The sequence below is a fragment of the Oreochromis aureus genome, linkage group 2, assembly GCF_013358895.1.
Source record: "Oreochromis aureus strain Israel breed Guangdong linkage group 2, ZZ_aureus, whole genome shotgun sequence".
In the NCBI taxonomy this organism is placed as follows: domain Eukaryota; kingdom Metazoa; phylum Chordata; class Actinopteri; order Cichliformes; family Cichlidae; genus Oreochromis; species Oreochromis aureus.
Window position 1 is genome coordinate 34,630,060 of NC_052943.1, and position 17,812 is coordinate 34,647,871.

At 41.6% G+C, this 17,812-nt stretch overlaps 1 protein-coding gene across 4 annotated transcripts; it reads right to left on the reverse strand.

The window, feature by feature from the left end:
• Positions 1–237: 237 nt before the first annotated feature.
• abhd18 (abhydrolase domain containing 18) lies at positions 238–15,760 on the reverse strand. Of its 4 annotated transcripts, none has more exons than XM_031737142.2 (14): positions 14,908–15,760; positions 12,273–12,381; positions 10,719–10,803; positions 10,535–10,635; positions 8,693–8,768; positions 7,030–7,114; positions 6,574–6,601; positions 5,978–6,116; positions 5,226–5,315; positions 4,619–4,720; positions 4,242–4,441; positions 3,280–3,413; positions 1,801–1,963; positions 238–1,211 (listed from the first exon to the last, which is right to left on the reverse strand). In XM_031737142.2, exons 1-14 carry the CDS (start codon positions 14,957–14,959, stop codon positions 1,154–1,156), a joined length of 1,422 nt encoding a protein of 473 aa, XP_031593002.1. In that variant the 5' UTR covers positions 14,960–15,760; the 3' UTR covers positions 238–1,153. The 4 variants fall into 4 exon arrangements, 3 of the variants coding, with proteins under 3 accessions (XP_031593002.1, XP_031593003.1, XP_031593004.1); XM_031737143.2 differs by lacking the exon at positions 14,908–15,760 and adding an exon at positions 14,554–14,877; XM_031737144.2 differs by lacking the exon at positions 14,908–15,760 and adding an exon at positions 13,824–14,002.
• Between the last annotated feature and the right edge of the window lie 2,052 nt (positions 15,761–17,812).

Sequence of the window (17,812 nt, forward strand, 5' to 3'; positions counted from 1 at the left end):
ACGCACTTTGATTTCCACGTGGTTAAATACTGAACAACAATGTTCTTCCAACTTACGTTTTTTCCCACATCAGAGTTCACAGGTGGACTCAATAATATTAATAACAGACAATCATAGAGTCCTGCTGTAGTCCACACTGTTATTACAAAAATACAGGCCGTCATCAGTGCTGTCCCTCAACACTGTGCTGAAATATATAGATAGGAGCAGCTAAGAGAAGAAGAAATGTGCTGAAACTGTCAGAAAGGAGATTTATTTGTTTCCATTTTACACGTGTGTCAGCAGCACAGCAAACACAGTGAAGCCAGTTAACCTCAAAGTGCACCAGTCACAGTGGACACAGAACAACAACGTTTGTTCAACTTTTATTAAATTCTTTTTGGGTTACCATCATACTTGACCTTTGTTGTAATTTAACATTTACTTCAGCCTTCTTTCAATTTTATTCATGTGACATCAGGACAACATTCCAGGGAAAAATGATCGAGCGGCGTCCCCCCAGTGTTTTATCCCACATCTCGTACTCAATGTTTCTTTCAGCCCTGAAAAGTTCATGTGATCATCGAAAATTTAAGCATGAGCATCAAAATTACGAGAAGCGCCAGATTTCAACCAACTCCTAAGAATTTCAGGGACTTGTACAATTGTAACAATTTACAGTAAGAATTTTTCATGGCTTCATCAAATATGCTAAAGTTAGTCCAACATAAACTGGCCAATTCTGAGGAACCTTTCTGTGATTTCACATGGAATGGCTCGGGCTCGAGTATCACATCCAAGGTTGTGTCAGATAAGGAAGACAAGTGGAATACAGCAGGACACTTGCAGCCTGGTGATACAGGACCAATAAAAACTGGAAAACACACAGTGCTATTAATGATTACCAGCAGTTATCAAACTGAAACTAGAGACCTGGATGTTTCTTTCACAGCCAACACGTAACAACATTTTAAACTGCTACAGTTTCAGTTATGCACAGTGAGGTTTGTTGCACACCTAGATCATACACCCTTATACAAACAGGAAGAGTTGTGCTCAGCTCCACCTTCTCTGAGGCTACCCTGTAAATGTCAGACGTCGTGCCTCAGAAGAAAAGATCTCAGCTGCCACACTTAGAGTCTTGAAGGCAAACGTCCAGTCTGGCCTCCAGTGGCTAGTGCAGGTCAGGATACTTCACGCAGAATCTGTCAAAGGCATCATATATGGCCTGTCTGGAAATGAAACAGGTAATGTTAACAAGCGAAGGTTTCCATGACAGAAAAACAAATCATATACATAAAAATGGTGAAATGTGTGAAATCCTGTGAGAGTGGCCCATCTCAAACATCAGATTAACCAGACAACAGCCACAGTTTAACGAGTATTCTCAGACATGCTAAACCATCCACAGCCAGAGTTATCTGTCTATATGTCCGACGCCTGAATCAGGAAGTGCAGCAGTCCAGACGTGCAGCTGTGACACTTCTACAAACAACTTCGGCTTCTGTGAACAATTTCTAGATTTTTCTTTGAATTTTACATCATATTTGGTACAGTGGAGATATCATTCAGGTATTAACATCCAGTCTAAATTCATATTCACAATAAATGACACTCTGGTCCATAACGCTCATTGTATTGTTACTAATGTAAACTTTCTGCTATAAAACAGCAACGTTTCAAAACTAGAGCTTACAGAATAGAGGACATGAATATGGATTGTCTGCCAGTGAAATATTCTCAGATTTAGCATGTTTTTGTGTGAGTATAGAAACTTAACAAAAAACACCTTTTTGATCATTTTCAACACTATAACTTTACCTGAATATATTCTGTTTAAATAGGTATGCACTGATGTGTCCTCCTTTCAGATATCTGACTTCACAGCCTGGCCAGATCTCCTGCAGACTGACCACTCCTGTTCGGGGCACATATGCATCCTCTTTGGCCTGGACGACAATGATGAGACTGGTATCTACAGGAACTGCAGCAGAGAGGGAAAACACAGGGACATCTACAGTCACAACATTTCTTTCACTTTTGTGCAAAACACATGCAAATCTTATCTGCCAGAAGAGGGTGGTGGACACAGCAGGAACAGTGAGCTGTTAAACATTACTGAAGATCAGCTGTGTCCTCTGCAGTCTGATTAAAGGCCAGGTGGAGGAGCTGATGATGACCTGTGCAATCTGAGTGCATCCTCTCACCTCACACCTTCTTGTATAAGCCAGGACGAAGGTCATCCTATTTCCCTAATGAATCATAGTGTTCTAGCGTCACAATGATAATCCTGGTGAATGATTACAATCACTGCGTTGTTCATTCAGCAGCAGAATTGATCTTCTATGCCTAAGAAGGAAATCACAGTTTTTGAAGGTGGTCCTCTTCAGTATCAAACATTCAATAATCCTTTGAACACAATATTAAAAGTAAAAATAATCATGCTGGAGATTGTGTACTGTTCCAAGTAACAGAGACAAAAGGAAAGCTTGTAAGGAAATGTCTACATATGGCTCAAGGAACGAGGACACAGGTGGGACAAGTCTCTACTTTAGCAGTGAGCATAAAATTGCCACTTCATGTGTAAAATCAGATTAAACAAAGGCTCTACAGGTCCGAAACATACGGTGCTGAGTTTCTCTAACCTGAGGTGAACACCGTTTTTCATGAGCTTGTTGCGAGTCTCTTAATTCTTTTCACACTTGGCTGGTATTCCTTCTATATGGTTTCAGTTTTACCAGCCAATGCCTTCGTGGTGTCATTGTCCATCTTTCTGTTTTGGCGTCAGTTGTCTCACTCATTGTGCCATGCTCCAGTATCCACACTTTAATGGCAACAAACAAACCAGTATCACCATGCTGCATTCACCCAAGAACATCACGACTTTGTCAGCAACGCGACCTTCAATTCATCAAACGTCAGCAGCCAACACTTTCTCACAGCATCAGCTCTTTAGTATCACCGCCAAAAGTCAAGTGCTCACATCACACGCCAACTCTAACGATCCCGATGGACAAGCGACACCACCTGCAACCTTACTGGTCAAACCCATTTCTGACGGCTGTGATGTGCTGCTGACAACAACCATATGCATTTGTGTTATATACTGACATATTTATAATTGAGCTACTTGTATATATATTTGGTAACTTTGTAATATGTTGTATTATTTAACGCAGTTTATCCAGTTACTGTTCTTCATGTGTTGGAGCAACTCTGACCGCAGGGATGAATTAAGTGTTGTGATTCTTCGCTTGTTCTTCTTTAAGCAGAGCTGTAATCATTCACTGCAGCACTCACCAGAGAAGTTGGCCATGTGTGTACACTCATCCATCACTCCCTTCATGAAACTTATAGATTCTTTGTGTAAAGATGGCCGACAACATTCGGCAGGATCCGTCTTTCTCCCGTGTGTGTTATATCCACTAAGAGCTCTAACGAGACAGAAAAAATGACCATGTAAAAACTGGTTTATGTCCCTTAGTAATGAAACATTCTCATTAGGGATAAGACTTGCTTATTCTGATTGCATTATTGATATCACTTTCATAAATTCATTGCATCCTTCGGTCAAATGTTTGTGGCTGTGCAACCTGCCTACAGAAGCTTCTCACACCTGATCAAGTTATTATTTTCCCCACTGTGCACTATATACTATAGTGCACTGTATACTATTAAGTTAATGCATTTCACATTTCGGCACCTTTTTCACATTTTCCTTGCAAAATAGGAAAATGGAAATGGCTCAAGACTTTTGCACGATACTGGACGTCCATGTTTGTTGATACTGTAGCCAAAAAGGTTTGTACTGATGGAAAATTGCATATTACTGTGTGCTGTTTGAGCCATTCACTTGATTATTTTTAATGACTTGATACTTTGTGACTCTGAAACATGCAACAGATGCTCAACCAGATGTTCTACAGCATCGTTCTTTCAAATCAGTAGCAAGTCTTAAAAGACAGCATCTTCCCCTGGTTTAACAAATCAATTCAAAGTCCTTGCAAAGGAGTGAAAAATATGTCATCTTTTTTTGTGATTCACGGTCAGCCTCACTTTCTTAGCCATGAAACAGACCAGCGAGCTGCCCAGCATGTATGCTGGCTCTCCCCCTCTGTCAGCGTGGAGCCTCCTGTGACTGAACTGGAGAAGTCATTTAAAAAAGAAAAAGAAGCAATGCCGACTAATAACTGGACAAAATGCAAATGTTATAACTCCAAATATTCCAACACATTCAGCAGGTTTAGTTATCGAACACTCACGCTGGCAGAGTTTCAAAGTTTGCTCCAACACTGTTCCCCAGCGATAACAGATGCTCTGCTCCATCTCTGGCCCCACCACAGTCGCTGCCTCCGTCCACTCTGGTGTACTGGCTCACTGACAGTTTGTGGTCTTTAGACAGGTCGTAGAAATGCTCTTCCACTTTCGTTAGAAGTTTGGGACCCATCTTAAAGGAATCAGCCTACCAGAAGTGGACACGCACCAAAAGATGTAGTGTAGTCATGTATGGTTACACGTATGACACAAGACCAAACACCAAAAAACAACAAGCACACAGTTGTACTCATATTGACTCATACAGTTGTGAAAGTAATTTGAGTAATATTCTGTACTCCTGTGAAACTGCAGGAACACATACCCCACAATACTCCAGCAGCTTGATGATCTCCTCTTCATACCGTGAATTAATGGCGTATTGCTTCTCCAGCTGTGTCCAGTTCACTGCTTTACTCAGCACACCCTACACACACACACACACACACACACACACACACACACACACACACACAGGCACACACACAGGCACACGCACACACACACGCACATGCACACACGCACCTTTTCATTGTTGAGTCTTCCACTCATCAACATTCTCACATAAAACCTGACGTGTGTTTTCTTAGATTTCTCAAACAATAAAATCAATTTTAGTCATTAACTGTTCCTCCTGCTCAAGAAAAGATCAAAATGCAGATAAACATACAACTTTAAAGTCTTCACCACAAATAAACTCTTGAAAGATCAATAAATGTCAGATTAACCAGACTCAGTATTATACAGTCTTATCTGATTTTGATAGATTGAAAACATTTGACTCCCAGTTTCAGCTGCATCCAGACTCTGAACCATGAATTTAACCCAAGTATTGGATCAGTAACATCAGCTCTGCATAGCAGAAACAGTATGATAGGAATAATAAGTGAATGTGTCCTTATAGATCTACAGCAGGTAGAACTGCTCCTTACCGTGGTGAACACACTGGAGGCTGTGGACCAGGACAAACAGGGAATTAGAGGGATGGGTTTGGGCCAGTTGGTCACTGCCAGGGACGCCATCTGGATACAAACGCACACAAGTGACACACTTTAGAGAGAGATAACATTGGACTTGTAAGTCTCTTTCCCTAAATGAAACTAAGGCTACGTTCACACTGCAGGCGAAAAGCGCATCAAATCCGATTTTCTCGCCCCTATGCGACCCGTATCCGATCATGGTATGACAGTGTGAACGGCACAAATCCGATATTTTCAAATCCGATCTGGGTCACTTTCGTATGTGGTCCTGAATCCGATACATATCCGATGTTTTAGAAAGCAACTGCTGTGTGAACGGTCATGTCGCATTAAATCCGTCTTTTACGTCACTGACACAAGACAGACGCCAATTATCAGCGCCGGAGAAGACATCGCGAACGCTTCCTGGCCATCCATCAGTCAAACAATACTGTTTGGTCTGGGTCTAAACAGAGCGCGCTGTGTGTGACGTCTTCTTTTGTGCCTGCGGGCCGCTTTGAGAGTTCACACTAGAGCGCGTTTGCTGTCGCATTTTATTTGTCGTGTGAATAAAATCGGATTTGAGCATTAAGACCTGCAGTGTGAACGTAGCCTAAGATGCTGCTCTGTCGTATAACAAGATAGATAACGAAACATTTAGTGGTAAAATGTTATTTGACAACATTAACTGTTTATTGAATAAGCAAAATGTTTCGTTGACTTACATATCCTCCCATAGAGATGCCAGTCATTCCCAGAGGCCAGTATCCTTCTCTCTCCAGCCAGCGAAGCAGTACTGTTGATTCCAGGATCAAAGCCCCGCCCATCACAAACAGGTCCGACACATTTTTTAGACTGGATCGTCTAAAACACTCAAATGATATCTATATTCAATTTACAATACATTCATTTGAACTTTGAAGAAAAACCGAGCTGTGTAGTCCATTTATAACAACATCCAACAGCTCAGTGTGTTTCACACAAGTCTCGCTCTGTCAAATGAATCACCGTTTACAAACAAACAATACTGAATATTGAAACGACAGCCTTAGTGGTGCATTTAAAATATTAAATCCAACTTTCTCAAATGTAAATAAACCCAACCAGTGTTTGAATAAGCCCATAAATCTGATTTGGAAACATCGAAGACGTTTCATTTCTCACGTTTCTGCCTCTTTTCTCCTTCTTGTTGCAAACATGAAAACTAAATGAGAATATCTTTGGCTTTGTTATATCACAAAGTTAAACAGCTATTTTTTTAAATCAACTAAATTTTCCAAACCAACAACCAAACTGGTTTTAATCAATCAAGTCAACTTACAGTTGGTCTCTGGGTTTCCGATAGCCATGTGCAGCATCAGTCAAGGAACGTTGGTAGTAGACGTTAAATAAAAACAACAATGTGACACAGCTGTCTTCTAATCAGGTCCCTGGATCGAGTCCCAGCTCCTCTGATCTACAAGCGTCCTCGGGCAGGATAATGAATCGATGCATCCACTCAAGTGTGGACGTGTACGTAACAGAAGTGCTCTATGAATATGTGTCTGAACAGGTGAATGTGGCTCGTAGTGCACACACTGTTTACAAACAAGTTATTACAGGACAGAATTCAAACTTTCCACAGCATGTTTGTCATGTGCTTGTTTCATCAGCAGCAGTGACGGCCCATCATATTGGTTTGTACACACACAGCTGATATAAACAGTGTTTGTCATGAGTTACTCTGAAAGAAAGTTAACAACAAACGATGTTGTTGTTAAAGACAACAGAAGGATATAATAAGGGTTCTCCAGAAGTAACGAAGCCATTCCTGCCTCTTTGATCATGGGCCGAGCCATCAGGGTCCGCCGACGCCAGAAAAACTACAGGTTATAGAAACACAAGGATAGAAACAGCATTACAAAGGTCATCATCACCGTGACATTTCCTGGATCCTACAGATTGTTGGGGTCAGTTTCCAGTGTTAACCACAGACTTTGACACCATTTATATATTAAATCTTCTTGTCTAACGCGTTTCTCTACTTCCACAGTAAATCTGGACCTTGAACCACGTCTGCTGTTCAACTTCTGAGGATTTCTTGCAGTAATGTCAAAAACACAGTACAAGTTTTAGGTCTGAGGAATCATCTGGTCCCTAACAGCTTCTAATATTATGTAGATACAACCTCAAATGAACAGCAGCACTAAACACTACACTCTTCTTTATAAGTCAGAGTACTTGAGTTGATTTGAGGTCTGGACTGTGACGGGGTCATTTCAGCTGGTCTGTTATAGACTTGCTTCTGTGCTTGGGATCATTGTTCTGCTGCATGACCCAGCTGTGGCCAGGCTTCAGCTGCTGGACACACAGCCTCACATTTCAGTTAATGTTGTGGTATACAGAGGAGTGCGTGGTCCCCAGGGTCCGTGTATCGATGCAGACACAGATCATCACCCTCCACCTTTGTGCCCGCTGTAATTGGTGGAGGCAGATGGCTGCTGGGTCTTTCCTCCTTGGCACTGCGTTAATAGACACCTTAATGCTCCAGACTAACAAACTGTTAAAACCTACATAGTTTTTCACCCACTCAACCATAAAATGCCACGTGAGGTTTGGATCACCTAATTTTAGAACCACGGGGATTCACTACGATATAACCTGGGTTTCTTTGTGTCAGCTGACACAGGGCTTCCTTCCTCTGTGTGCATTCACATGAAGGGAGTTTTGACCCCTCATTGAGTCTTCTTTTACACAAAAATGGATCCAGTGAGCGCTGCCTACTCCACCTAGTGACATTATCAAAGCACACGGGATAGAGAACTGTAAAAAACACAAAAATATATAACAGTGCTGCTGCAAATAAAGACGTGTGAGTTGGTCTTGCTGCAGAAAATATTAATTTTGTGATTTGATCATCTCATATAAATAATTTCTTTCACTGCTCGGTGCACTCTGAGAGCTGCTGAACATTATAGCACATTTAAACATTACAGGTTACACTCTGTGTTTGGGACTCTGTCCTACAGCCTGATGATGGACGATATACTTGGTGATAAATAGCTACTTGCTTTATATCCATGTGCTTTGTTTTTACATGATTGTGGGAGGGAAGTGAACACTGTTCGTTGCTATTACAAAGGAAAACAAGATTTTCAGTGCTCAGGCCTTTACTCCAGGGGTGTCAACCTCACTCGGGGGCCACATACGGCCCACTTTGATCTTAAATGGTCCGGACCAGTCAAACTCCCCTTCTGTCAGTGTAAAGAAGTTACAACTACGACTGTTTTTCTACCGGATAAAGAAAAAGCTGCTGTGACAGAAATCTGTCAGCGCGACTCTTTGGACTTACATTGTTTCATGTTTTTGGTTTGGTATTATAAGTACTTGTTTCAGTATTATAAGTTCTGTGGCGGATGCCTGGGAGCACATTCATATTAAAATAATGGTAAGAGTCTTACATGGTCTCCAGTCCCAGCTAAGTGGATACATACTGGTCTGTTCTTCTGCCATCTCTTAGGAACTATAAACTGGAACCTGGAACAACACAAACGATGAGACCCGCAGGTTACAGGCAGCATAAGTAAATCCTCTTCAAACATTTTCAACACAAACACAGCTTACATTTCAGCCCTAACAATTCATGGGCTAGCTCCAAATTCAGCAAATACAACCTCAGATGGACAACAGAACATGGCACATTAAACTATATCTTTATTTATTCAGTGGAAATTAAGTCAAATTGCAGAAACACCCTTACTGTTTGTATAGGAGTTAAGAACATTTAAAACACCAGTGCTAGTCAAACGTTGCTACTTAAAGTGGCTCAATGCAAACGTTCCTCTGTCAGTCCTCATCTGTGGTTTGTTGGAAGTGAAGGTACATCTTCTACTATTGGAGGGCCTGGGCATCCATGCTGTTCAGGCAGTTATGAAGAACAGCTGCTGCATTAATGATAATGCAGCAGCTTCTTGGTGTGAATCGAAGTGTATTCTGAAAACGACTCTTCCAAACAGCACACGTGTGCTCCACTAGACTCCTAGTGTGCATATGGCTGTAGCACCTTTGCTCAGGTATCATTCAGTGTGGTGTAAACAAATCTCTGAGCATACCCACTGTCACCAAGCAACAATAATGATCATCTCCTCTTTCAAACTGAGCACACAGTGATGAGTTAAAATCCAGGAACCATGAGTGACACCTTTACATGAAACAATATTTGAAAACTGTAACTGGGAGTGCATACACCTTGGACATTAATGGAAAACCAGTTCTTGGGATTCCTGTATTCCTCAGCATCTGAAGTTAAACCTGCCTGCTGGGAGGTTTTATTGTAACTTCAGTTTATGCCTGGACTAGTTCTGATCTTCCTCCAGTAAACAAGCTTAGTTTGGTCAGGAATAGGCTTAGTCTGGCACTGTTTTATTCCGTGACTGAGGAAGCAGATTCCTGTTAGTCTGCATTAAAAGGCTGTTTAAATCTAGGACTAGCTTTAATCTCTGTCTGGGAACCTGCCCCTATAGAGCGCCTCAAGTGCTCAGGTAGAGTAGATAAGGACTAGATAAGAAGCAGTCCATCTACTGCTGCTACAAACAAGAATGGGTCGCTCTCAGGAGCTCGGTGATTTCCACCAAAGCACCATGACAGGACGTCACCTGTGTAACGAGTCGCTGCCATAGATTTCACAGTCAGCTGTTAGTGGTATTATAACAAAATGGAGCCATGAAGTGGATGGCTGGGTAACATTACACAGCAGGATCAGCGGATGCTGAGGTACTTCATTTTTGTTAAATAAATAATGACGCTGTAATTTCTGCACATCTGAGGTTGTATTTACCTGATTTGAAAAACTGGTAAGAACAAGATGTTTTTAACCATGTGCTGATATGCAAAACCTCAGAAGTGACAGAGGGTATGTGTTTCACCAGTTCAAGAAGTTTGAGGGTAAAAATGCCGGAGAGAAGAAGGAAAATGAAACTGAACATTGTGTTGTGTCATTTTTATCTCGTCTTTCTCTAGCTGGTCATTGCATACATCTGCCGCTCTCTGAGCTTATTTTCCTGTAACTATAACAGAAAATATTGTTTAAAAAAAAGATATTCAATGAATGTTTCAAGTTTAAACAATAACTGAATAACTTTATTTTAAAAACCCCGTCTGTACGTTTCTAAGACCCTGAACCAGCATCCATTCGGCCCTCTGGACAAAGCACCGCATCCAACTCTGACACAACCCATTCTGCTGCTATTCTCTGTCTCCTTGCTCTCTTTCATTGCAGTGGCAAACAATATCACATCTTGTACCTGGCCTTTATAGCCTCTTGTGGCAGGATCCCAGGAACCAAATGCTCCAGAGGAGAGATAAAGAAGCCCTCTTGGACATGACAGTCAGCAAGCTCCTCTGTCTGCACACAAACACGCAAATAATAACTAATAATACAAAAACAAAAAAGCACAAGAAGGAAAAGAGAGGAAATAAATGATGTACCTTGTTTATATAAACAGGATAGTCCTTAGGAACCAGAGACTTGCACTTCTCTCTGTCTCCAATGATCTTTCGAAACTCAAAGATTCTACAAAACAAACAGACACATCAGTTTGCAGCTGAGGACGTGCTGATTCTCAGCCCCGAACTGCTCCACTAGAAGCTGGAGGTTACCACCTGATGAAGTGTGGGCGACGGCAGCTTGACCACCACTAGCTCTAGGAAATCACATGATAGGGTGGCGCTAGGTTTCACAATGACCTCACCCGAAACCCTGGCTGATTGTGACCCACACCCGTTTTCACGCCTTGGCTCGTGTGATTAGGATCAAGAGGGGGTCCATGACCCTCTTGGGGGGTCTCACTAATTTAGAAGATCATTTAGCCTAGAACAATATAAAAATAACTATAAACGAATAATTTAAAAAAAAAGCTGTTGATAAAGCTAAGACACCTTCCTGTTCATCACTGATTGAAGAACATTAAACCAACCCCAGCTGCCTTACATAGGACTGACACTGACTGATCCAGAGTCAACTTCATCCAAACCATCAAGTCTATTAGATTCAATTCCTTCAAAGCTGCCCAAATAAGCACTACCATTAATTAATGCTTCAGTCTTAAATATGATCAGTCTATGCCACTGATGGGCTACGTACAAACCTTTAAGGTAGTAGTAATTAAACTGTCCATTACTCCTCCCAGCTCTCTTAGCTAATTATAGGCCAATCCTTCCTTTTTATTTCCAACAGTGTTGAAAGAGCAGCTGTGTGTCTGTAAAGCATTAACTGGTCATCAGCTACAGTACTGCAGAGAAACTCAGGGTTGAAAAATGCCCTAGCTGTGCAGAGGGCCGTTTGTACAGCAACAAACTCTTTTTCCAGGCTAAATGAAGATCTTCTAAATTAGTAAGACACCATTTCCTCTCAATGAGTCAGTTGCTTTACGATGTGTGTTTAAGATATAAGAGAGTCAAGTACTTGTGAGTTGAGGTTTTGTTTTTGGGTCAGCATATCCAGAGTCGTACACAGTGAGGATGTACATCTATTAACAAGATAATCAACCTATGTGGGAGTAGGGTTTGGGTACTGTGTGGTGCACGGTACTGAAGAGCATAACAGAGGAGGAATTATGTCCTTAAATGTAGTTATAACACTTTTCAAAACATACTGTAATCTAATGTATTCCCAAATGCTGTGTAATCCATTATTGTAACTTTAAATCTTGTAATGTCCATCTAGATGGACATTACAAGAATGCTTTCATCTGACCCGAGTACTAAATCAGACAAAAAGTCTGAGAAATCAGAAGCAGAGTAAAGTGGGTATCTATTCCACCCAAGATATCACAAAGAATCAACTTTTCTTCTGCAGTTGGCTTCACTGTGTGGTTGAATTTAGCACAACTGTAGTACTCCCCTACAGGACACTTGCGCTGCACTTTGCTAAATGCAGGCGTGAAACCGTTATTGTATAGTGCAAGTATAGAAAACACTGGGTTTCAGAGCGCAGTGCATGCCCCGTCCTACGTGAAAGGGCCACGACAAGATGCTTCATACCTCTTGAGGTCTTCAGGCTTCCCCCATCCCCCAATAAAGAGTTTGGTGAGGAGCAGCCTTCGGTAGAATACATCCAGTCGGCTCACACCCATGGACCAGCCCCTGGCATCTACAAAGAGAAGGACATACTTTATTCTGAAAGTGCTTACTTCCTGTAGGATTGTTAAGAACAGAAAATAACAAAAAAAGGCAGATGCTAATACATCTTTGTTTGACAACTGAGCAATGTACCTCCCCCCAAAAAGGTTAAACGAGTCGCTCTACGAACACTGATTCCCTTTGAGTCAGTCGTGTTCTGTCAGGACAAGCAAGGCAGGAAGTGCTAGAATGTCCAATGTACCAATAAGGATAAATGAAGACAAAGGAAACTTCAAATTTCACAGGAAACAGTAGTTTGCATCTGTTTTAAAAGCGTGTGTTTCTCACAGTGATAATGGCTGGGGCTCAGTAAGCTCAGAGGCCAGCAGTGTTTTTCTGGTGGTCTGTGCATGTACATTATGGATGAACCACTGGTCTATGACAGTAAAGTGATGGGGGAGCAACCTGCGCAACAAGCTGCCAGTGGGTCTGCTTTCACTGTCCTGAGATCAGTTATGACTAGTGCTTGGTATGGAAAAAAGCTAGCATTAGCAAGTAAATGAGCTTTAGTGATGTAGCATCATAATAGAAAGGTTTCTGTTTGCTAACCACTTGGCCAACATGATGATAAAGGGTGTAAAAGTTGTTAACTCCATTGGCTGACCATTATCAAACGTTTGGTCTAATAACATTGGAAGGTTGAACAGCTGCAGGCTCAGCACCATTTACATAGCTGCTTTGCCAACACTCCTAATTCTGTTTTTTTATTCCTATTTTACTTTCTCCTTGAATATACAGACAGCTAACCATGTCTGCTCAAACCTTTTAATTCTGGTTATTATATTGTGTGTGACTGATTTAGGATATTTTCAGTGGAAAATACATTGAGGTTCAGACTCTGCCAGCATTTAATGGCTGAATGTTAACTTGTGAATAAATTCAACATAAACAGCTGAGAATGCATCCTGCATTTAACAACTCGCTTTGAAACACATTTCATCCCATTTAAGTCTTAAAATAACTTCAGCCTAATCTTCACCCAAACATGTGCAAGTTCCCTAATGTGACAGACCTTTTCTCAATCAGTGTGACTGATTACAGCATGAATGATGACTGCAGGAAAACTGGCTGACAGGCTGACATAAGCATTATCATCTACTGAGGCAGAGTTAGAAAGATGGAGATAAAACATTTTATTCTTAGCAATAAAAAAGTCTCTGTCCATATATATTGATGAGTGAGTTATTTTAAAAGCAGTTATGTTAAGTACAAAAAAAGCAAACCAGATATAATAAAATAGCAAACTCTGCTGTGCACTTTGGCAGTGACTTTATGAATGAGGAAAGAGTGTCAGAGAGCTGGTTCAGGACAGCAGGAAGGGATAAGTCAGGAAGAAAATCTGCCAGCGAGCATGTTACGTTCACATAGTCTGTCAGCCGTCACCTCACAGTTAACAGACTCATTTTTAGCTACCTTCTTCCTGGAATAGGGCCCAGATCTCAGTCCAACAGAGTACATTTAAGATGTGACAGAACAGAGCTGCCAAGTAATCTGAAGGTTGATGCAGATCTCCCGTTACACTACACTCATCAAATGTATCACATTTCTCTTCATAAAGTGATATTTCCCCAGGCTGCTTGTACTGCCATTTGAAATTGAGCAGATATAAGAACATAAACAAATATACTTCATGTGACTTCTCAACTCTAGCTCCTCTCGCGAGATTTGACAACACTGACATGAGCAGAGGTCGTCAGGGAGGTCTGGCGGCTGACTTGACCTAAAGCTTGATTAGTGCACATTTCTAACCGTGAGCCTTCAGAGAAAATACTTCCTCCACATACTCGGATCACACCGGGCTTTAGTTTTATGACAGACTTCAATCAAATCAGAACAAAACTGTCAGTTATGTACGGCGCAATGACATGGTGACTAGTAATTTCCATTTACATGCATAATCATCATCTTTGTTACAGCATAAAACGCTATATTGTCTTCCACTGGTCGTTGTAGGTAATAGTTGTAATAACAACAACAACAACACGCTCACAATATAACACAGAGACCAGCTGTACGACGCTGTTCAACTTGCTGCTAGCTGTAAGTTAGCAAACTTCGCCTCAGTCATTCATTAGCGAGTTTCAGACCATGCAAAGACAGACAGGCTGTGTTTGACACAGACAGACAGAAACAACAGCACTACCTCAGTCTGTACCCGAACGTATTTCTCTGGGTTTGTTCGCACGGCTAGCTGACAGCTAAGGAAGGCAAATGTAGTGACTTCGTCAAGCTACTGAGAGGAATGGTCGCAATTTAAAGGAAAAAAAAACAGTCGGAACTTCCGGTGTTCCAGATTAACCGGTTTTCACGCTGTCTGAAGTTTGTTAACGGTACGACCTGTCACAACAAGCTCCACGTTTAAGTGTCAGATTCGCCACATTTTCGGACATTTTCGGTAAGATTATTATTATTGATAAAACTGAAATAAAAATAAGCGACTGTTCCCCGGACCATCAGAACCAAAGTTGCAGCAATGATCGGGGGAGGTTTCCCACACCTTCAGCTTCGCCGTACGTGTTAACACCTCCTCCCAGCCACTGACGGACCATCCAAGGCAGCGAGTGCAGCTGTTGCTGCTCCCGGGAAGCTTAGTTGTGTTAACCGCTATTATACCTGGATTACTATTCCGCTCATAAGCTTAAAACGTACAGTGACACACTGAATATTTTACAAGCCGTTTTCAACAGCGGGTTAATTAATTTTTTTGCCTTATTTCTTATATCCGTTTTTTGTGGCAGCAACAGACAGGGCTGCCGGGTAGAAGCAGCATGCTAACTGGCCACACTTTCAGCTCCTCCCCTGTGATCTGATTTTGGCAGTGCAGGGGGAAACACTCTTAATCACATAACTCTTGTGTTATCATATGACATTTCACCTCTCATCTAAGAAGCTTCTTCAGCTCTAAAAACCAAATGATGGAGTGTCCCAGGCATTTAAACCCTAGTGGGAGTTGACCCACAATGTGCAACACATGAGCCAACATGTAAAAGAAGTCTTGGGCTATTATCAGCAGAGGTTTCAGGGGAATCATTTGAGACCTTGCCTCACCTTATCATGTGACCTAGATATCACCTGATGCAAGATTTGAGTGGGGGGTGAAGCATCTGGAAAGGGATCTCAAGACTGCAATTGTAGGTGGCAGACAGTTGGTGTTTTAAACCACATCCAAAGTTCAAAGATGGTTGTTCACAGTGAACATAAATGGCGTCTTTCACTCCTCTTTCAAACTGTCTGTCTTCTTGGTCCAAAATGTGTGGCATCCTCGAAAGAGTGACCTTTATCCTTTAGATGCAGATGTACAGCTGAGTGATGTCCTGTCAACGTGGCTCTTCTATGTTGTGCCAGTGCCTGTTTAGTTTCTCCAGTGAGGAGGTCTGAGCACTGTGTGTGTGTGTGTGTGTGTGTGTGTGTGTGTGTGTGTATACATATGTATACGTATATACACACACACGTATATACACACACATACATATATACATATACATATATATATGTATACACAACAACACATATGTATATACATATATGTGTATCTATACATATATATATGTATATGTATATATATATATATATATATATATATATATACATATACATATTTTCCCCGTCCCTCTTCCCCGCTGTTTTTCTTTCCCTCTTTCTTTCTCCCCTTTCCTTCCCCCAGTCAAGTCTGTCCCGTATTCAGCAAGTGAAAATAAAATAAACAATAAAGGTGAATCAAATAGACCATTACGGCAAGGCTGGGATGGTCAATTTAGTAAAAAGTAAATCCGTTGGGCATCTTTCTTCGCCTTTAGACAATAATTCTGATGGCAAAAGAACCAAACGGGACAGGTAAAAAAAAAAAAAAAAAAAAAGTTAAGGGGGTACTGGTAATACAGAATGGACTTCAATGTAGTTCATGGTCTTCTTATGAAAGGGGAGAGACTTGTGATACCACCTCAAATGAGAGCAGAGTTTTTGTCACGTTTGCATGAAGGCCACCAGGGCGTTTCAAAATGCGGGGCCAGAGCAAAAGAGTCGGTGTGGTGGCCGGGCATCTCTACCCAAATAGGTCAGATGGTAGACAGGAGTGAGGGAACAAGCAGCCAAGGCATAGAGGACACAGGCAAAGAAACATCTTCAAAAAGGGTTTTCTTTATTTTAACCCTCAAAGAAAGTTCAAAAATGACAAAATTCAAAAACACTTTTAGCAGGCCCATAAAAGAGGTCAACTAAATATAACTCTACAAAAAGTAATTTCCAGAAACTTAAACAAACAAAGTGAGACACAACTTAACTCACAAACTGACCTAATTACAAAGACACATGAGGGTAGCTTTTATAATGATTTGGCCAAACCATTTACACACAATAGGGGGAACACAAAAACACACACTAATATTAACTAAGCACAGAATAACCCAACTAAACCTAAAACACCCCATGCTCCTGGTAAGCCCATGGTTGGTCCTGCTGAGCAGGCATTTTGTTCCCAGAGTCCTCAGCCACGCCTTTTGCCCAGACAGGAAACAGCCACTGCCCAAACCCAGGTAACTCAAAGAGAGAGAAACATAATTAATATAACAAAACATTTTAGAAAAACCACACAATGTTACTATGTGCGTGCCGCATAGTACCAGTGTTAGGTTTAACCAAATGATTAATGAATTATATTAATGAAGAAAACTGCAAAACAAACTAATAAAGTGAAAAAATTGACTGATTTACCCATGTGTGGCTGATGCCATCACAACAGGTGTGAAACATGTCAAAAGCATAGGTTACAGTGCCGTGAACCAATGCTGGCAACTCCTGTTCCTGACCGCCCATGGCAAAAAGTCGGCATGGATCTGTTCGAGTGGTTAAAGAAGTATTTCCTGCTGATTACTGATTTTTTTCTCAAGGTACATTGAGATAGCTGAACTGAGACACACAACAGCAGAGGTCACTATTAATGCTTTAAAAGAGGCCTTTGCAAGACATGGAGTTGCAGAGACTGTGGTATTGGATAACGGGCCGCAAATTTTCATCAGAACTTTTCAAGCATTTTGTCAAAGAGTACCAGTTCATACATGAAACGAGCAGCCCTAGGTACCCCCAAGCCAATGGGGAGGCAGAACACGCTGTTCGTACCATTAAAGACTTGTGGAAAAAGGACTGTGACTACAACAGAGCACTGCTAGTGTACATGGCCATCCCACTGGAACATGGGCTCTCGCCGGCGCAGTTGCTTATGGGGCGACACCTGCGTACCTCACTGCCACAAGCTGCGGCAAAGCTGGTGCCAAAGTGGCCCGACTTACAGGCTTTTCGCAAGAAGGATGAGGAGGGGAGGCGTGAGCAGGCAAAACACTACAACCGCAGACAGAGTCAGACCGCTTCCGGAGCTATCGTCAGGACAGAAAGTGTGGATTACCACT

Coding starts and splice junctions, on each gene's coding strand:
- abhd18 (XM_031737142.2), bottom strand. CDS start 14,959: ATGGTCCGTCAGTGGCTGGGAGGAGGTGTTAACACGTACGGCGAAGCT. Junction 7,115..8,692: donor TAGCTGGGACTGGAGACCAT/GTAAGACTCTTA, acceptor TATAACCTGTAG/TTTTTCTGGCGTCGGCGGAC. Junction 6,117..6,573: donor CGGAAACCCAGAGACCAACT/GTAAGTTGACTT, acceptor TGAGTGTTTTAG/ACGATCCAGTCTAAAAAATG.